Below are 21,420 nucleotides of genomic sequence, written 5' to 3'. Positions count from 1 at the left end.
TCTTTACTAGGTCCATCGGTATTCAAGCCTGGAGGTGTATGCAGCACAGTGTTGCAACAGCTCTATCTGTGCTGTCAGGAGAAAGTTGAGTGCTAGGTAACAACCTGCTGAACTAATAAAGGATGTACTGGACAGCACTGGGATCAGTGTCTGCCACCAATTTGTCTGTAAGGAAATACTTGCTCATTTAATTTTGCCTTTTGATTAATCAAAGGTAAAATAATTTCAGATGAGACATTTCTGCCTTACAGAAGTGGTTGCTGGTAAAACAGGATGACTCTTCACCATTGGATGTGGGGGAGAGGTAATTATGTAACGAAAATGGTTGACACACATAGACAGAAAAAAATGTACGTCATTAAATGAGCATAGTAAATAGTGATGTGCACCATTTATAATGAATGGATAATATAAACAACTGAATAAACCAAGCTAAAGGGAAAATTAAACACACTTCAAAAATTACCTCAGGAACAAAGGACTAAAATATAAGGGTTATTAACAACATTAAATGTGGCAGCAGCCATTTATTAAATAAAACAAATAATTACTGAGAACACATCAATCAAGTCAATGAGAACTGATGAACATTAACAGGCAGATTAATAACACAAACACATGTAACACATAATTAGAGAAAGAAACACCCAGGCCAAAAGAGTGACGAGTACAATATCGGACACCTAAGTCAATGCCAACTGCATATACACTGAGGTCCCACAAGACCGTACCCAAGCCCCAAAACACTGTGGTCTACTGACATGGTAGCCATGATAATGCCACTGTACTGCCACATGTTAATCCCATAACTGTGATGCTGGTGTGACACCCACTGCACTACCAATAAATAGTATGAAAGTATATCACATATGACTATTGGTAGTGTACAATACTTGATAACAACAAACCATTACACCATTGGTTTGCATAGCTGTACTTTTGATAATTTTTGAGTGACCTCATCAAGAAAAAAGTCCTCTATCTAAAAACTGGCTGCAGCCTCATCCAGTTGTACTTCACCATTTTTCTTACCTGCATCAGGTCATGTGGGGTCACTGTCCTGGAGGACTCTGGGTTTCTCAAAGTGCACTCTGTGATATTTGCAAGACATATCTCTCAGGACTTAGATCTGCCACCAGTGACACTAGTGTTCACGTTTGTCCTCTCTGCTCCCACCTCTTTTAACCAGTAACTTCCTGCTAATCCTTTATGGCCTGGGTCAGCCAATCTCAATTCCCTTTTAAGTTGGGCTATGCTCTCCTTTCTGTTTTTTGTGAAGGCCAGTTCATTTCTTTACTGATTCAATGCCACCATACTGTTTTCAGTGAACATATCAGTCTGTACATTAAACTTACTGTAAGCAGGTTCTCTGGAGGCAAAGAGTTAACTCTATATCATCAGCCAGGAGTCAAGTGCAGCCAGTGGGAGGCATCTAACAATTAGTTGGTGAGCAAAGGGTCAAGTGTCATAATAACGCTATAAATTACAATGGCAGAGTTCTACTTTTAGATTGGAAAACAAATAAAACAAAACCATTTGGTGGTACAGAAAATGGTTCAACAGATCTGAGTTGCTTAAATGTTCACTGAGTATGGGAAATTTGAGAGGCGGCCTACGCTATTAGTGATAACTATATAGTCACCAATCTGTGTGTAAGGGAATCCTCCTGATCTCTAGGGTCCCATTTTCAGTACCTTCCACATTCCCATACCAATGTCCACCAATGCTTGAATGTAAGTTCCTTATACAGTATTTCATAGGCCTTAATATACCCTCTTACAAACTTTAAACATCCCAAGATGGTTCCAAAAACTTAATACAATGTAAATACTGTGGAAATAGTGGTATTCTTTAAGCCAGGGGTTCTCAACCTTCCTAATGCTGCAGAGCTTTAATACAGTTACTTATGTTGTGGTGACCCCCAAGCATAAAATTACTTTCATAGCTGCTTCATAACTGTAATTTCCCTGTTATGAATTATAAGGTAAACATCTGTGTTTTGAAAGTCTTAGTGATTCCTATAAAAAGGGTTGTTTGACACCCAAAAGGATCATGACCACAGGTTGAGATCCACTGCTTTAGGCAACAATGACAAGAAAAACAGTGTCTACATGTTAAATATAACCATGACTGCCTCACTCACAGATTTCAGTCATAATACCAAAAAACAAGTCAAATTCAAAAGCTCAAGCTACAATTTCATTTCTCTTGAACCCCGAGTGACCATGAAGCCATACAGATATTAAGATTCCACAGTAACACCATTTTAACATGATCTTGGCAACTCTTATTCAGCTTCTTAAAATGGGCACTGGAGACCCAGTTGCAAGAACCCTATTCTAGGTATTCTGATTACTGATCAGTCAATATTCCAAGGACTGGCCACCTGTTATTCGAGATCTGCAAATCCACAAATTCACATCTTAGTTCATGTACCCTATATGATTTTTTTTAAAAAACTGCTTAACGTGATTTCTAATTGGTAGAACTTTACTAAATTTACTAGGTACCAAGGCGAGTATAAAATCTACACTTAATGTAGCAGGGCTCAATGACAGGAAAGGTGTCATACAAGCTAAGTATGGAAGATCCTCCTTAGTAAGGTCTGCACTTTGCTATTGTTGGGAGTGTAAGAGGCAGCCAACTTCTTACTGGTCTACTATTCTAGAATGCAGAATATTTTTAAGACACTTTACAAGCATTCTGTTTACTTGGAGTAGTATTTTAAAGTCTTTTGTTCTTTATTTTCTACCTCCATTTTCTCTTTGCTTTGATTCTCTCGTTTGTTATTTAAATAACATTTCATTTTATATTATGCTTTTTAATATTAGGTTAAAAATACTACAACTTGGAAATACTTTCAAAGGAAAAAAAATCAGCAGTGATACACATTTTGTTTTGGAGGAAAGATCTCATGTTTCTCAATGTGGCTTGATTATTGCTATGTAGCTGAGAATGACTTTGAACTTCTGATCCTCCTGCCTCCACTTGTTAAATGTTGAAATTATAAGATATTACACCGCAGAGCCAAACTGTTCACTGTTGAAGCCCTTTCTTGCCGGAGCAGAGCTGCTACACTGAGAAGTCTCCTGCCTGAGCAGAGCTGATACAGAGGGGGAACTCTTCCCTGAGGCAGGGCTGTCAGCTGCTACACTTACTGTGACCTATGGTCTTCCTTGGCTCCTGAGCTCCAGGATACCTTTCTACCCGAGCTAAACACTCAGTATTCCGTGAGTGGCAGAATACCTGCCCCATGCTATCTACCCCAAACACTTACATATCCTACTATCATCAACTATTGTGCAGCAGGAGGCTGTGGTTTGAAAATAGGGACAAGGATACCCTTGGAGAGCTGAAGATACTCTTATAGAAATGAAGGCCCCCATCAGTTTCTAAGGAAGAAATGGTACACAGAATAAAGATCAAAATGGAACTGAGTTATGCCCTAAGGGTTGAAATGAGTATCACAATGTTATTGAAGCCTATTTTTACAGCAGTGTAACAAGTGGAAGCCAAATCATTAGGAAACCATTACATCACTCTGGCACATGCTTCCTGTTAATTCTGTTAGTTTCTGAAGTAGTCCTTATCTGCAACCATACCATAATCTTTTAATGGCAGGGCCACCTATGTTTGAATTCTACTCCCTGGCCCTGTGCAGTTACACACACACACACACACACACACACACACACAGAGACGTTTAAGAAATAATAGGAATTTCTCAGCTTGTTCTAAGGAGGAAGACTATTTGGCACCAAGGCCTTCTTTTTCACCTTTTCTTTTTTTTTTTTTTACTTGTGCATATGTACGGGTGGTCTCCTTCAGTTTTCATTTTTTTGAAACCACATTTGTCATTGAACCTGGAGCTTACCAACCAGCCTGACTGGCTAGCCTATGTACTCTAGGGACCCTCCTCAGTCCCTTACCAGTGCTTGGATTATAGATGCGTGCTACTGCAGCTCACTTTTTCCCTGGGTGTTCAGGATCTGAACTCAGAGCCTCATGCTTTACCCACTGAGTCACTGCCTCAGCACGGTTTCAGAAAGTTCTGGTTGGTATTGGTATGATTCCTGATAGGCTCATTCCAATTCACTCTGGGCATATGGGAAGGAGAGAGGGAGGGGGAAGGGGAGACAGGGGAAGGAGACAAGAGAGAAGAGGGAGAGGGGGGGGGAAGAAACAACAGAGAATAAAGGGTAAGTGAGAGAGGCTTGTTAGTGCTGGGATAAAACCTGGAGAAGCACCCAAAGGCCATGCTATTGAAGCAATGCCTAGGTACAGTTCCTACAAAATATTTCAGTACTGTGATTATTTTAGGTCCCAAACTTTCAGGCTGTTGAAAAATTTTCACTACTTTTTAATTTTCATTTTGTTTTTCAAACAGAGAATCATGTAACCCATGCTGGCCTTGAACTTGCTGTATATATAGATCAGACTGACCTAGAACTCATCTTCCTACTTCCCCAGTGTCAGGGTTACAGTCTGTCCCATCATATGCTGGCTCCACAATGGATTGGTCACACAGCATCAGCGTCATGACTTTTGATAGGCTAGTATCGCTAATGCTTGGTTTTGATTAGTTCATAAAATAGTACCTCATGAGGTTGTCAAAAATAAATGTGCTTAAAACATAAAGAATAGAAAATGGAGCCACACAGATATGATTGATGGATACTTTCAGTGATAGCTGTGATGATACAGTGCTGGGTTAAGAGAGGAGGGAAGTGGCTATTTGTGAATTCTTTCTTAAAAATATTTTATTTAGTTTCATTTTATATGCATTGATGTAAGGATGCCAGATTACCTGGAACTGGAGTAATAGACAGGTGTGAGCTGCCATGTGGGTTCTGGGAATAGATTCAGGTCCACTGGAAGAGCAGCCAGTGCTTTCAACCATGGATCCATCTCTCCAGCACTAAGGCAGACATACTTTATGTCAAGCAATCCTTATTATTGTGGAATGTGATACCGCTGGCAGAGCTCTCAGGTTTTGGGTACAAGGTAACTGGTAAAAGTCACCACCAGATTCCTGTGGAAGACACACCTGGTGTGAGTCACAGACTACTCTCGGAGTGTATATCAGCATATAGTTGCTTATGCTGAAGCTCAGTTTAAAAATGTTATTAGGCACAGCCTAGATCTTTCTGTTTACTTCTATGGACTTGAAAACCTTTGGTGTATTGATTGGCTCCTAAGTCATTTCCAGATGGGAGTTTAGAAATGAAATGGACCTTAAGAGGCTGTTTAGTCCAATGACTTAAGTTTTGCTTTGAGGAAAACTGAATGCCAGAGGCCAAGTAACTCCAAGGTTATATATTCTTGTGAGGGCTGCTCCTTGTGGTTTTTTTTTTTTTTAATCTGTTCTTCCCAGATGTGCCCTCTAGTGTGACCCTCTGCTGAGACAAAGTCTCTGTTTATTCTTGAGGCAGAACATCTTCTGTCTCAAGTATTGTCTTCTATGCTTCCTATGCTCCATCAATTGTAAGTACTTAGCACTATATATTTATGAAAAATCTACCTGTAGGTTTAGTGTTTATGCCCTTTATCCTCCAAAGGCTATGTTACCAAATAACATCATGTTTCATTTAACCATGTGTTTAGTGGGTATGAACTCACTAGTACAACCCACACTGTTCTCAAGTTGATAGGAAAGTATATATTCTCAGGCTTCTAAAATATGGGCTACTGCTAGAGAAGTTTGGTGCACCTGTCTGCAGACTGAGGTTGTTTGTGCATGGCCTACCCAGCACAGGACCTTGCAGCTCAATTCCTAGAGGAGGATGCCCCTAGAACCAGGTCTGTTTCAGGAGTTAGCCGATACCAGGACACCCAGCCCACAGCCTAGCCAGTCACCTAAGGGCACAACGTCGATAATGTCTAAAATGATAAAGGGTGGGGCACAGCTTGTGAAATAATCCAGACACCTGGGAAATAACTGTAAATAAGTAACCCATTAAAGGAAAATGAGCTGTTTTGGTCAGATTCTTTTCTCGGGATTATGCTTCTGTCTCAGTGGAGTCAGGTAGTTAATCAGCAAGACACCCCATGTCAGAAAACCTGAGGGCTCTACAGAAATGGTAGGTCAGAAGTGCCAAAGAAGCAGAGGCTGAGGAGGAGGGGGCTCTGAGGTGGAGAACTTCCTAACAACAAGGGGACTCAGAAAGGTAGCAGAGTGGGCCATGCAGGGGGAAAAAAATGGGCTGGCTTAGAAATGTGAGTTTTATTGCATGAAGTGTGAGGTTCACACGTGGTACCTCATTAACATGGATATTTTGTGAGTGTTCATATATAACTTAAAATAAACTCAAGCTTTAAATTTCATTTCAGAAGAACTGATGCTCTTGTCCACTTGCTGTTACAGGTCCTAGAGTCTAGGACCTAGAGAGAAGATCTCAGTCTGGTGAGGCAGGATAAACTAACATTTCAGTTTCCGAAGGCTCGGCGGCTCCTTTCACCTTTAGCATCCCTTGTATATGTACCCACACTCTCCTTTATCCTCTAATTCAGTGGTTCTCAGCCTTCCTAATGCCGTGACCCTTTAATACAGTTTCTAATGTTATAGTGATCACCAACCACAACATTATTTTCATTGCTGCCTCATAACTGTAATTTTGTCACTGTTATGAATCGTAATGTTATTATCTGTGCTCTCTGATGGTCTTGGGCGATCCCTGTGAACAAGGTCATTGACTGACTGTAAAGAGGGGTCAGGACCCACAGGTTGAGAAAAGCTGCTCTAATTTGACTGCATCTGGTACCTGAACCAAAGTCTCTAACTAAAACACCAGTGTAAATGAAAGGGGGGCCCAGAGCAAGCCTTCAGCTTTGTGGCCACGTGGTCCCGACCAACTGCTTCCACTCCTATTCTCAAGGCAAGTTTCATGTGTGGCACACGCTTGCTTGTCCTAACTTTCCTCACTTGCGCCTTCACATCCATCGTTTCCGCACCGTAGAAACAAGACACTGACTCAGGGTCTAAGGAAGGCACCAACTTGAGTGTCAGTCAGCTCAGGGAAGATGTCCCTGAGCTGGAAGGGTAAGCCCTTGGCTCCTCCCCTGCCGGGCACTGAGGGTCACACCTGGGGGTGGGCAGTTGCACGTGCGCGTCGGGGCAGTGGAGCCTGTCACTAACCCAAGCTGGGCGCGCCTGTTCCGCGACCTCTGGAGACAGACCTGGGGCACCCCATTCCCGGCCCTTCCCCCGGGTCACCTGTAATTGTAGGCGCTGAAATGCTTGCTCTCTCTCAGCATCGCCCGGTACAGATCTAACACTTGTGCGCGGCTGGAGGCTGCCATGTTGAAAACAAACAGACAAAACAAAACAAAAAAGAACCTAATAACAAAAACAAACAGGTCCTTCTTCGGGGAGGTTCTGGGGGTACGTCAACCCAAATGCCAAACGATGCAAAGGGCACGCTGGAAAGCAGAAGCGCCGGCTCGGCCTGGCTCGGGGCCTGAGCAGAGTCCCAGGCGCGCGGAGGCGGCGCAGGCAGGGCGGCGGGCAGCTAAGGGGAGGCGCCCGCGTCCCGGAGGCTCCGCGCTCCTCACAGGCTGTTCCAGCGGCAGGAGGCCAGGCCGTCCAGCCCCAGGCACACTCCCCGGGACGGCGCTCAGCGGCTCGAACACCGTGGCTCGCTCGCAGCCTCCACAGCCTGCACCGCTCCGAACCGCCGGGGGCGTGGCCGAGACCTTGGCGTCTTGGGACTCCACGCCCCCTACACCTGCCCAGGCTCCGTTGCCCGGGTTACGAAGCGCGCGCCGCCGTCCCGCCCCTGGCCGGTGAGGCTGTCTTCGGCGCTGCCTGAGCCGCTGTGCGCGACTGCAAGGGTGACTTTGCTTTGACTGGGCCTGGTTGTCACTCTAGGATAACATGTGTCATATTGCCCGGGGCACGCAGCGCCGGAGGTGCGGGGTTGACTAGCTAGCGCCTTCTTGGAGCACCGGCTTCTCTCTGGGCGAGCGGCGTAGGGACCTCGGGCCCGGGCCTCTGACCGTCAAGATGGCGGCGCCCAGTGCGCACGGTGGCTGCATAGCGAGAGATTGAGCGCAGCGAATGCAGAGCGAGTGTGGGGTCGCGCTTCTGACTTCGAAACGCCCGCGGTCTGCGTTTCCCCGGCGATCGCTGGGTGAGTGCCGCCCTTGCTGCAGCGTAGAGGTGTCAGGTCGCCGATTGTCGTGCACTTGGCGTTTGGCTGTGACTTCCTCCCGTTTCCGGGGTTTTCATTGAGCGTCTGGACTTTTTTACTGATTACTTTTTAATTTTTGGAGACGATCTCATTTTGTAGCCCAGCGTGTCCCTGAACTCTTGGTCGGAGCCTTCCAGTGCTGGAATTAAAGGCGCAGGACACCATGCAATTCTCGATTCTTTTACTTCTTAAGCGCACAGTTTTGTAGAGTGTAAAAGACAAACAAACCGCCGAAAATCTGGACGTTAGATGTCGTGATTAATTAGGGAACCCGTGGGACTTAGGGATTTCCGAGGCATCATTCCAGACCCAAGGCAAAAAGTTTTCTCTTTCTCTTTAGAATTCAGCTTTTACGTACCATCTTGCTAAAGTAGTAAAGTTCTTTTTTGTTTGTTTGTTTTTGTTTTGTTCCTTATCTGAGGACTGCGAAGAGAAGCCTCTGCTAGTTCTGGTTACTGTGGAAGGCACTGATATTAGTTTTCAAATCTGGCTTTATGTTATATTATCTGCAAGTCATTCCTATCATCTTCCCTGTCCCCAAACACAACAAAGACTAATTTTAAACGAAAAGACTAAGATTAAATTAACACGTGTTTTCGTATGTGTTGGTGTACTTAGTTTTGAAACTAAGCACTCTAGGCAAAGCAACTTGTATTTTCAGGAACATTAGGACAGGAAATTTTTTAGTGTGCTCGAAACCTGTTGTCCTGGAATCTAAATAAATTATTATTAACAAAAAACCCATTAGTCACAATATAATTGCATTTAAAGGTATTGACGATACAGTGCTTTTATAAAAATACTTTAAGATCCCTGTCTGATTTTCTTCTAATCAAAACAGGCTTTTAAAATTTAATTTTTCAATAAACAATAACAGAACTTGCCTCAATATGCTGTTTGATCAGGACATTACCTCGGGTTTAATGAGATCTCTTAATACTTTTGTGGTTTTCACATTGTTACAGAGTAAGAATAGAGTTGTGTTCTCTTTAGGTAATAAACTACTGATTGGTATTTATGTAAAATATAGGGCACCAGAACAAAAAGCTACACATTGCAAATTACAGATATACAGAATTACCAGAATGGGAAGGAAAATGTTTAAGTTGTTTTGACTTGTTAGAAAACAGCAGGGAATACATTTTTGCTGTATTTTACTTTCATCTTGAAAGTGAAATTAGGATAATTACTGTATGGAGTTCATGCCCTGTTACAATTGAATTAGTTATTAATGTTTTATCCTTGTTGTGATCTAATACTGCTTACAGTGTTTAGAGAGTTAAAATAGTTTGGGTAGTAGGTCTGTCAGTCCAAAAACTGGGTGATATTAGGAAATTGATAGCTTCTTAGTGTTAAGTCAAATTTGTCAGAGGCTATGGATCTGAACTGGGTACCACCAATAGACAGAGGCTAATCTAATGTAGAGTTTAATCTCAGTAATTAAACATTGTTCCAGAGGTTCTGTAATCAATCCAATAACTCACAATGAGGTTGACTAGTTGACCTGTTGACTAGTTGATTATATTGCTTCCAATATCATTTTCAATGTTGTTTCCATTTTCTGTAAATGCTTTCAGATGACACTGTTAAGAGTTGTAGAACCTACTTTGGTTTGGGAGTTACCTGATTCTCATGCCATTTTCTTTTTCTTTGTTCAAATAAACTACTAAAATTAACCTCTGTGTCATAATTAACACTACTTAATGCCATTCCAAGTCTTTATAAACATACTTTGTGATTTCTCATTTTGTTGGCTATCATTGCCTTGAAGGACCAATTTAAAAAATATCACTTGCTAGGCGGTGGATGTCTTTAGTTTCAGCACTTGGGAGGCAGAGTTGGGTGGATCTCTGTGAGTTCGAGATTAGCCTAGTTTACAAGAGCTATTTCCAGAAGAGGCTCCAAAGATACACAGGGAAACCCTGTCTCAAAAATAAATAAACAAATAAAATAAAATCATTTTCCCAAAGTAAATCTTTGTTTTTGCTTATTTTCACTTCAGAAATGACATTTTAAAAGCAACAACTCTACAGAGATTGTAGGTAGGATTGGCCCAAAGGCTGAGACTGGACCTTACTCATGTGTTCTGTCATTCTAATTTAAAACAAAGTTTTGTTAGATAGTAAGTATAAACAAATGGGTACATATTTACTGCCATTTAATCCTCGAATATAAACATTTTCTTTAATACTTAGTTATGAATACCATAAATCTTGCTAGTAAATATTTCTTGCTTTTTGAGAATTTTATGTAAACAATGTAAATCCATTTACTGTCTTTACAATTAAGTATAACAATCATATATATAAAGAACATTTTATATTATAGAATCACCTTATAGAGAATTATTCTATTCTGTACTATTAGATCACGGGCCTGCTCCTTTAAGATGCTGATCTCTAGAAGGATTCGAGATATGAGCTTGAAGAAATCACTTGACCTCCACCTCCTGCCCTCTGAGACAGAGAGTTAAAGATCCATGCTGTTTTCTGGCTTAATAGCCCCTAACTTTCCTACTCAGTACCTTCCTCCTCCATGCTCCTCATCACTTAGGCTGTCCCAGACTAAATCACATGAGAGAATACCTTCCTGAGAGGATAAAAAAATCATAGAGAATTTCTTCCTCCAGAATTTCTCTGGAGGTGCTTCTTTGGGCCTCCCCATTCCATGCACGGTGACTATCTCTTTACAATATTCCTCCTGATGATGTGCCTGTGCAGGTTTTAAAGGGAAGCCTTTCTCTCTAAGGTCTGCGTGTGTTGTCTGTGGTATGATGGGCTAGGTGGGGCTGGAAGACAGAAGTAGAAGGAATCTAGGCTCCAGAGAGGGAGAAGAGAGAATGAGAGAGACATGGGGCCGGGGGTGGGGGTAGCCAGGCACCCATCAGTCAGGCACAGAGTAGAACAGAAAAATAAAAAGCCCGGAGGCAAAATGTAGATGAGGAGAAGCAGGTTATGAGAGCTAGAGGGACAAGCATAAGGTAACCCGAGCATTCATAACTAATAATAAGTCTCTGTGTCATGATTTGGGAGCTGGTTGGTGGCCTAACGGAAAGCCTGCTACTAATTGCAGCTGTGCTATTTTTCTAACATTGTAGTGTAGCTAGATCTTTGTGATCCATTTTCTTCTGTTGTTTGTTTGGCTTTGGTGTTTTTTTTCTTTCCCCACATGGTCTTGCTCCGTAGTCTTGCTAGCTTGGACCTCACTAGGTGGAACATGGCTGTCCCCAAACATGTGAAGATCCTCCTGTCAGTGCTAGAATTAGAGGTGTGCACCACCACACCCAGCTCAACTTAAACCCTGACCTGAGGGAAGATGGCATCAAGAAGACCATTGGAAAATGATTATGAGTGTGGGAAGTTTGCTATTGTAGTTCCTGATTAAGCCATGGGAACAGGGTGGACACAATTTAGGTCTACACCTTTCTGTGATTTGGAATAGCTGAAAGTGGGAAGTAGGGTTCCTCAGTCAGACTACAGAAGTGGTTAGCCCTGTACCAGCTCTATTTTATAAAATCTCTTGTTTTGCACTAGCTGTTTCTTCTCCTATGTACCAGAAAGTAGTAGAATGAGCCAGTTGAACTACTGTAGTGCAATTCATTAACAAGGTACTGGCAACCAGTTCTATCCTGAAGGAGCCTCAGAGTTAGTACAGAACACACCCAGATACCGTATTCTCAGCACAAAGGAGATTTTACTACCATGGAGAGAACAAGGTTTGGGGGCCATGAGTGGGTGGGTGTGGCTGCCTCTGAATTTGGCACAGACAGCAGCAGGTGTTTTTTGCAGGAGTGGTTTTTAAGAAAAAAAAAAAAAAAGGGGGTGGGTGGATGGGGGCCTGTGCTAGTCTGAGTTCTAAGTCCCGATTGGACATGTTAATGTAGCCAAATAATGAATTTTGATTGCTGGATCTTGATGAATTTTGATAATTGGATCTTGATGTTCAGCCTCAGGGATGAGTCGGGTGTAGTCAGATAAGGGAATGGCCTTTAGTGACTTGTTTTAGGAATGTGATCTAATGGATTAGCAAGGGTGGAGGAAGAGAAGATTGCTGTTTGCATACCTGGGACTTTTAGAGCCCTTTATCCCGAGACTTCAAATTCTGTACTCCAGGAACTCCTCAAGCTTCCTTCTTTTTCTCTGTGTTAGCTGGGAGCTGGCTAGCCTGCTTCTAGTTAATTTAGGCTGCAGATCATGTTGCTGGGGATTTATAGTTTGAATGCATTTGTGTGTAATTGTGATATGGGTTAGAAAGCACAAAGGTTGTCAAGGAAGTGCTGGTTATGTGATGTTGGGTCGTACCTGTACTACAACTAGGACTGCATTCCTTGGGCACTGGATATTGGTAGGGTTGCAAAACACCGAACCCTAAGAATTAGTGCCTTTAAGGTGGAGGTAATATTTGGGTATCTTGGGAAGAGTCAGATTTCAGCTGGGCCTTGAGGGCAGAGTATCTGGATCTGTGGGTGTGGCAGTTCCTTCTTAGAGAAGGAAGCTGTTCCCTAGACCTTCATGAGGTTAGAGGGCATATAACTGTAGCTTAGATATTGATGGGGGAATTGATCCTTTCCAGAGCTGAGGGTAAGGGGATCTCATAGGAAGACACTAGATGATCTGAACTCTCATGTGATCTCAGTCAATTAGTTCATGAGTTGACGGGACAGCTTCTACCTCTGAGGAAAGGGAATCTGAGAGAGAAGATGATTTAGCTAGGATCAGGCAGTTGAGAATGGGTTGTAATGGCCATTGGATGAGGATGGATTCTGTCTATCTATACTGTTTGCTACCTTATTTTATGTAGATGGTCTGGTTTTCTTGTGCCAGCTTAAGGAATTTAAAATTGAATTGGTTTCTCTCTTTTTAAAGAAAAATCGCTTGCATTTATCATTTGTATGTGTCTCTGTGTAGTCTTTTGTGCCATGGTATACACGAAAGATCAGAGGACAACATTTAGAAAGTTGGTTTACCCCTTCTACCTTGTAGGTACCAGGGTTTGATCCTAGGTTGTCACACTGGGCAGCAGGCTCTCTTACCTACTTAACCATCTTACAGCTCTCATTACATTTTTTTGATAATGGTAAATTTTATTCATATTTGAATTTCTATTTAGTTGGATCTTATACTTGTTAAGCTAACTCTTCTGTAAAGGAAATCTTGTAAATGTTGAGGCTCTGAATTGTTGATTTGTATACTATTTTTCTTTTATGATACATTTAAATTTCAACTAGAATAGATTTGTTGCCTTCTTAAGTTTCTCTCTCTCTCCTCTCTCTGTCTCTCTGTCTCTCTCTCTCTCTCTCTGTGTAAGACACATTTCTGTAGAGCATCTTTTCTAACACATTTAATGAAATCTGTCCAGTCTTCTTTAGTGATTAGGTTCCCTGGCAGCTGTAATGAAATTGTCTGTCAGTTGTTCAGGGTTTTGGAAGGAAACCATATTCCCTTGCCCATAGTCACCATCAACATGGGGATTCCTTGACAGTGGTAATAATCTGTTCCAGAGTACTGTCATCTTTTTATTAATACATATGAAAGAAAACTTACATTTTTGCATTTCTTGTATTTTAGAATGATGCATTAATCAAACGGTGATAAAAAATAATAGTTATTAATTATTTGGCTTATTTTCTCTTATTTGAGCTTTGCTAGGTAGTTTATCAGCATCCCATTTTAGTAATTTGTCTAAAGATAAATTTGATGTTATGATTGACTCTTTTGAATAAGGTCTAAGAGTTGTCACTTCCTGTTTGTGCCTATCAGTTGATTGTTTTCAGAAGTCTCCTGAGATTTTTCATGATGACTTTGTTGATCTTTGTCAGTCACTGGAGAAATACTAGCTCAGGATCTTAAAGTACTTGACACTTAGTTCTCTGCATTATTCTGTAATGAGTACGGTTTTTCCTGCCGGCAGCCTAATCTTGTCCCGCCGCCACGCCAGCCCCAAATAACGCACAGAGACTCTATTTGATATTATGCTGTTGGTCAGGTGCTAGTTTCTTATCTGCTAGCTCTGTCTTAATTATTAACCCATTTCTATGTATTTCCACGTGGTCTTACCAAGAGCGGAGGAATGGCGGTTCTGTTCTCTCCAGGCTCTCCATCTTGACCCTCCTTACTACTTCCTCTTTCCTCCTTGTCTCCTAGTCCCTCCTATCTTCCTTTCCTATTGGCCAACAGTGCTTTATTATTAACCAGTATGAGAAACATATACAGAATGACATCTCCCATCATTCTACTGCAGGAGATCAAACCTAGGAATCTGGATTTTCAAGGCAAGTGCTCTACCACTGAGCTACACCTTTATCCTGTAGGTTTGTGAAGTTATAATAACTTATTTCTCAGTAGGATAATGTGGTTTTGAAATTATACTGGAGACTTGTTAGCTGGAGTGTCTATATATAGAGTGTTCATAATGTCTTTGCCATAATAGTGGATATTTCTGTGTGATTTAATATTTCATAACTTATTAACCAAAACATTTATTTACTGAGCACAGTGGAAACAATTTAGCTTGGTAAACTTGTTATATGTGTGCTCTTGCTAGCTTGGATTAACTAATAATGTTTAAGAGTAATAAGAGCCTATTTGCCTTTTGTGAAATGGATTGCAGTAATATTGACAGACAGTACTACAGAGCTAGTGTTAGTTAATGAGGATAACGGAAGATGGAGGTTTCTGTTCCACCTGGGTCCCACAACCGATTAGCCCAAAATAAACACACAAAGACTTTTATTAATTTATAAACTATTTGGCTGATAAAAGAGAACTGGCTAGTTCTCTTTTAATTATTAATCCATTTCTATTAATCTAAGTATTCCCACATACTCTTGGCTTACCTGGGAATGTCCCTGCATGTTACTCCTTCTGTCTATACATGGGATCTCTCTCTCCTCTCCCCAGAATTCTCCTCCTCTTCTAGCCCTGCCTATACGTCCTATCTGGCTACTGGCCAATCAGTGTTTTATTCAACAACTAGTAAGAAAAACATATACAGTAGGACATCTCCCATCAGATAACTTTATTGGGAATATTATCTTCATAATAATTCTTGGAGGAAAGTAAGTTAAGAACTAGTGCTATCAGAGAAAGGTTAGCATGTAGCACTTTGTCTTCTTGAAGTTTTTGAGGCATGGAAATTTCCATGTCAGCTTTCTGTTATGAAACAGCATACATGAAGCAATCAGATTATAAAGAGGAAAGGTTTATTTTGCATTGTACTTTTGGAGATTTTAGTCGTGACTGAATGACTTTACTAAGTCTGTTATGAGCATGTTTTCTGCCAGCCTGGTCCCTCAGTCGCGCCAGCCCTAAATAACACACAGAGACACTGTATTTGATATAATGCTGTTAGCCTGTTACTAGCATTTCTTATTGGCTAGCTCTGTCTTAAATATTAACCCATTTCTATTAATCTAAATATTTCCACTTGGGTTAGGGTTAGGAGAGAGGGTCCGGAATTCTGCTCTCCCCATCCTACATCTTGAATCTCCTCCTACCTCTTCCCTAATCCTCCTTCTCTCCTAGTCCCACCTATCTTCCTTTCCCATTAGCCAACAGTGCTTTATTCATTAACCAATAAGAGAAATATATTTACAGAATGACATCTCCTATCATAAGTCTATGGAGGCATAGCATTGTGTGGGTGTCTTAGGGTTACTCCTCTGTGATGAAACACTTTGGCTAAAGTAACTTGGGGAAAACAGGGTTAATTTGGTGTATGCTTCCAAATCACTGTTCATCATTGAAGGAAACCAGGGCAGGAAGTCAAAAGAGGACAGGAACCTGGAGGCAAGAGCCGATGCCCAGGCCATGGAGCGTGCTGCTTGCTGCCTTGCTCCACATGGCTTGCTCAGCCTGCTTGCTGTCTTAAAGAACCCAGGACCACCAGCCCGGGGTGGCACCACCTACAGTGTGCTGTGCTCTCTCCCAACCATCACTAATTAAATAAATGCCCCATAAGCTTGCTTATGGCGGCATTTTTGTTTTCTAAATTGAGGCTGCCTCTCTCTGATGACTCTAGATTGTGTCAAGTTGATACGGAATTAACCAGCACAGTAAGCACAAGGTGGAATATTAAAAAAGAGAGGAAGGAGAGGAGTGGTATCCCATTCTTATTCTTATAGACATATCCCAGTGCCCTAAAGTCTTCCACTAAGCTTCTCTTTGTGGTTCAATCATTTCCCCAATAGTGTCTCCCGAGGACCAATCCTTTTAGCACATGTATCTTTGGGAGGCATTACAGATCCAAACTGTGACAGGTAGAACTATATATTTCGGATCTCCCAGGCATTTTTAAACAAGCGCCTTTCCCTGAGCCTTAGCCTTAAGACCTTTACAAATGCCATTTGCATGGGCTTCTGGGTGCGCTGAGGGCTTAGTGTGTTGGTGACTTGCCTTTATAGAGCTGGATATGAAGAGTCTCTTGTATGTTTGTCTGAGTGAGGCTTTCATTGCTGTGAAAGACTAGGACCAACAGCAGATTGAGAAGGAAAGGGTCTATTTCAGTTCACAGTCTATAGACTCAAGACTGAAGGCAGGACCTGATGCAGAGGCCATGGAGGAGTGCTGCTCACTGGCTTTCTCCTCCTGGTTTGCCCAGCCTGCTTTCTTATACATGCCTGGCTAGCCTGCAAAGGGTGACATCAATCATAGTGTGGGCCCTTCCAAACCAGTCGTGAATGAAGAAAAGGCTAGACAGACTTGAGTACAGGCCAGTTTTTGGAGGCATTTTCTCAAGATGCCCTCTTCTCAGATGACTCTAGCTTCTGTTCAGTCAACCAAAACACCAACTAGGACAAGTCCCTCTTTGGTGTTTGCATGTGTGAATTCTGAGTAATGAACTCAGGGCCCTGTGTAGCACCCTTCAGAGTGCATACATTGAGTTTAAACATTTTGTACTTATACAAATAAGTACATGGAAATAATTGTATCTATTTATTTGTATTTTATAACTTTTGTTTTGAGACCAGGTGTCTCTTAAGTTGCCAAGGCTGTCCTGGAAATAACTCTGTAGCCCAGGAAGGTCTCTTGAATGTATGATCATCTTGTCTCAGCCTCAAGATTGACTGAGATTACAGACCTCCATCACCAGGCTTGGAAGTTCCAACTTTTTAAAGTCCCCCAAGTAAACAGTTTTTGATTCATCATTTATAAGTCTGCTTGGGGCCACTAGACCTATCCAAGATGAGTTTTGATGCCCTTCTGCTCTGTACCTTGCTGAGAAGTGTTCTCAAATACTCAATTGTAGTGTTCCCTCATTAGCCTTTTCTGTGCCCTTGAGAGCTGTTTGAACAGAAACTGGGTGTTACAGGGTCAGTCCATGGTATGTTCTTTAGATATATGTGAATTATTTTCATTACACTATAGATGGTCATTTCTATGATCCTATCTCCCTCTGTAACACTGCAGGATTTTCAGGGTGTAGTCTGAACAGGCTCAACAGCAAGGTTCTATTGTCCTTGGCTGATTCTCCAGCCTGCTTCATCCATTTTACTTTAATATGTGATTTTTTTTAACTCTTTTGAACTTCTCTCTTTTCTGCCCTACACCTGTTCAAGAGCTAATCCAGCTACCTGGCAAGCTCCTCCTCCTTATCTTAATTAAGAGATACTACGTGAACCTACCCTCTTTAATTGAAGCAAGTCTTCCTCTTCAATGAGCCTCAGGGTTGTCAAGTGCTTTTCAGCTGAGAGGGACTGGAGATGCCACAGACAGCCAAATCAAGCACATCCACACCTTCACAGTGGTTTTGTTGAGAGTTCAGAATCCAGATGGAATCTTACTGTTGGTTGGTTTGTGTGGCATTGTCAAAGACCTGGTTTTGTTCCTTTTCCTAACAAGTCTTCTCCAATGTCTCCTTAATCCTTAGGTTTTTACCACCAACAATTTTAGGGTACTTGTTTCTAGAACCTGAGAAGAGGAACAGAGCTTCTGCAGAAGTCTTTTCATCCTTTTTTCTCCATTGACAATGAAAATGTCTTTGAGGCAATACATTTTCAGGGACAGGGTTATGATTATTTAGTTTGAGTCACCTGCCTAACTTTTAGAGGCAAGGTGGGTATCACCCCTCTCAGTGGGCAGGTGTGAAAGTTGGGCATGAGTGTGTTGGTGTAGGCTACACACATTGAAATGCAGGTAGTGAAGTCAAGGAGAGTTGTTTATTGTAAAAAAGCAACAGAATTCACTAGCGTAGTCTTGCCAGAGTTGCATGCTTCTTTATGTATTCAACTGGTATTGTTCTTGGCTGTTAGAGTGAAGCTTTGAAAATGGAGACTGTCTTTAAATATCATCATTCATCCAACACTTTTGTTAGCTTTGCATATAGTACTTGATCAGTGAGCATCAATGGCTGAATAAGCTAATCAATCTAAACTCGTAACTGACTCACCTGTGAAAATTATCTGGTGAATTCAACTTGCTCTTAATTGGTTATGAATTCAACAGATATTTAGTTGATTATGAGTTTGACAGAAGTTAGCTGTCCTTCCTCCTGACCATTGCCTGGGTTCTGAAAATGAGTGGTCTTAGGCTGTCATGGTAGTTCAACACCCCTCAAGTCACCCACTTCTTCCAACTTGCCCTCACCTCTTAAACACTCCCCAGTGACCCTAAACAGCACCAGTAGTTGGGAACAGTGATCACAGCATACCCACAAACCGTGCAGTGCCAACAACAACAACAACAAAAAAAAAAAAAAAAAAAAAAAAAAAAAAAAGAAAAGGCTGTTTTTGCTTCAACTATGCTAAATTTTTGTTTTTAATTCACTGCTACATATTTTGAGATTGTTTTTGCTACTTAGGAAGTTTAGGATATTTTCGTGCATTTGTTGTTTTACAGAAATCTGTTATGTGTACACATAGACTAAGCTCCTTTTCACTTAAGAATGTTGGTACACAAAAGCCTGTCTGGAATAATCATTGGTCTCCCACTGTTTTCACTTGATTCAGGATCACTTAGATTAACTGTCATGTCTTGAGTGAGCTGTGCCCTGGCTGCCATTTAAATCACACCCTTATGGTTTTAGTACTTCTTCTATTAATACCTCATTCTTTCCCTAAACTCTACAGTCTATAATGATGTATCTGTATAATGATAGGTTATGCTGTCACAGAGACTTGCTTAAGAATCATTATATTTATTGTTAATAAGTAGAGAGCTTTGCAGTGTCAAATATTTGTGCCTTGGATGCTAGGAGCATATTAAAAGGGATGGGTCTACAGATGACTTTGATTGCAGCATAGATGACTTTAAGGGTATGCAGAATTTTGTGGATAAAGAGAAGTTTTATAGATGTTTTAAAACAATATATAGGTCATAAGGTTAATTACAAACATATTTGAGAATCAGTGATATGGTTGACACCAGTCCAAGGCTGAACAGACAGTTATTGTATATGAATCCTTGCACACCCATTGTTGTATAAGGTTTTGGTTCTGAGTGTCTTGTGGTAGATAGTTCTTGCTACCAGGTATATTATATCCTGTCCTTAAAAACCTTCCATCTTAATTACCTACCTACCTATCATCCTTCCATCCATCCATTCATCCATCCATATATCTATCTATCTGTTATTGTTAGGGTGGACACAAGCAACTGCATTTTGAATCTATCCATTCTTATACTGGCTTACTATTGATTTCTTACATCAGAATGTGCGTTCCATGAGGAAAGGACCATGTCTGGTCTTTTTTTCCCCTCACTGTAATCATATCACCTTGGAGATGCTCAGTAACCATTTGGTGAATGACTGAATGAAAGAAAAGAAGCTTCTAGTTTTAAGATTCTGCCTCTTTTGTCTTTCTGATAATTCTAGGCAACGTGGTGCTTCTTCATGTTGTAGAGTTTGTTCACTTTATTATCTCTGAGCATATTGATGGGGCAAGCATCATGTTCTTCAAGAATAGTGTTACATATTTTAAGTACTTTTTATTTTGGTGATTTATTAAATTTTGTTTTATCTTAGAATGCTTTATTTTTGCAATTTTAGTAATTTGAAGTGAAGAGTCTGTGGTATATAAAATTGTTTCTATTTTTTGTGGATAATGCTAGAAACATGGAAATGAGCCTCTAATTGGACACACTTTAGAACTGTGTCTTGAATCATGCTGGCTTTTGAAAAAGCAGTCTCATGAGTTGTTGATACTGTATCTGACTCACAGTGGAGATACTAAAGTACATTCTTTAGTTTTAGCATGCTGTGATCTTAGGTAGGTATTGGTTTTGCCATATCTAGGGAGAGTTGTGTATTTTTGTGATAAACACTGTAAATGTCATATTAAGGAAGAAAACTGGGTTAGAATTTTGTTTGGTATTTCATAGCTGTGCACACTTTTCATTTTGTTTTAGATGATTCACTTAGCGTTTAGGTGATGACGTTATTCATTTCCTAACTCAAGGCACTTGAAATCCATGAAAGTGAGTACCTTAATAATTAGGTTGGGACAGTGCGCGTACTTCAGCTGTCTTAGAGACACAGACATAGTTATACAGTTTGATACTGGAATGATTGTTAAAAGTTATAGACTATTAATCAGCAATCTTTTATGTCTGAAGCCGTCTGAAATCATGTCTCCATTCTTTTAAGGCAAAACCATAATTTAGTTTGTTTGTAGAGAGAGAATTTGCAAGAACTAAATTTGGTGTCTAAATTGGCTTCTCTTGTCTTTAATTCTCCAGAGATTGGCTGCATCCTTGCTGTTGTCATTCTCTGCCTAGAGACTTGAAAGTTCTTATCCAAGGCCTTTCAAAGTATGGTTATTTGATGGCTTGTGATATTTTGTATTTCCAGATTGCTGTGTTCTGTGGTCAGTGGGAAGCTGGTTCAGTAAAAGAGATTCTTTGCTTTAGGGCTGGATTTCTCTATGCATTATCATCTGACTGTATTGCAGTACTGGGGGCGGGTGTTCTACTTCCATCACTTAATACAGGAATTGTGGCTGTGTAGTTATGTCTAATCACTATTTTGTGAGACAGATTCTCAGTTGTTACTGGGTAGTGTGAATGAAAATGGCCTTCATAGGCTTAGTGTCTGGCACTATTGAGAGGTGTGGCCTTGTTGGAGTAGGTGTGGCTTTGTTTGGAGGAAGTCTGTCTTTGGGAGTGCCTTTGAGATCTCATAAGCTCAAGGCAGGCCTAGTGTGTCTCAGTTTCTTCCTGCTGTAGAACTCTAGCTCCTTCTCCAGCACTATGTCTGCCTACCCATAAGGACTTAACCTCTGAACTCTAAGCCAGCC

At 41.2% G+C, this 21,420-nt stretch overlaps 2 protein-coding genes across 2 annotated transcripts in view; one reads left to right on the top strand and one right to left on the bottom strand.

Moving 5' to 3' along the window:
- Lyrm4 (LYR motif containing 4) overlaps nt 1-7,385 on the bottom strand; it is a 93,448-nt gene extending 86,063 nt beyond the window's left edge. Inside the window, exon 1 of the mRNA XM_051194442.1 lies at nt 7,214-7,385. Coding sequence (XP_051050399.1) covers nt 7,214-7,299 — 86 coding nt within the window. The 5' untranslated portion in view covers nt 7,300-7,385. The remainder of the gene's footprint in view (nt 1-7,213) is intronic.
- A 597-nt stretch (nt 7,386-7,982) lies between these two features.
- Fars2 (phenylalanyl-tRNA synthetase 2, mitochondrial) overlaps nt 7,983-21,420 on the top strand; it is a 415,828-nt gene continuing 402,390 nt past the window's right edge. The window contains exon 1 of the mRNA XM_051194440.1: nt 7,983-8,129. The gene's annotated coding sequence lies outside the window, so the exon portion shown is untranslated. The remainder of the gene's footprint in view (nt 8,130-21,420) is intronic.

This window comes from Phodopus roborovskii, unplaced genomic scaffold (assembly GCF_943737965.1).
Source record: "Phodopus roborovskii unplaced genomic scaffold, PHOROB, whole genome shotgun sequence".
Taxonomy (NCBI): Eukaryota; Metazoa; Chordata; class Mammalia; order Rodentia; family Cricetidae; genus Phodopus; species Phodopus roborovskii.
Note: the sequence above shows the minus strand (reverse complement) of the source record. Positions and strands in the feature narration are given on the sequence as shown.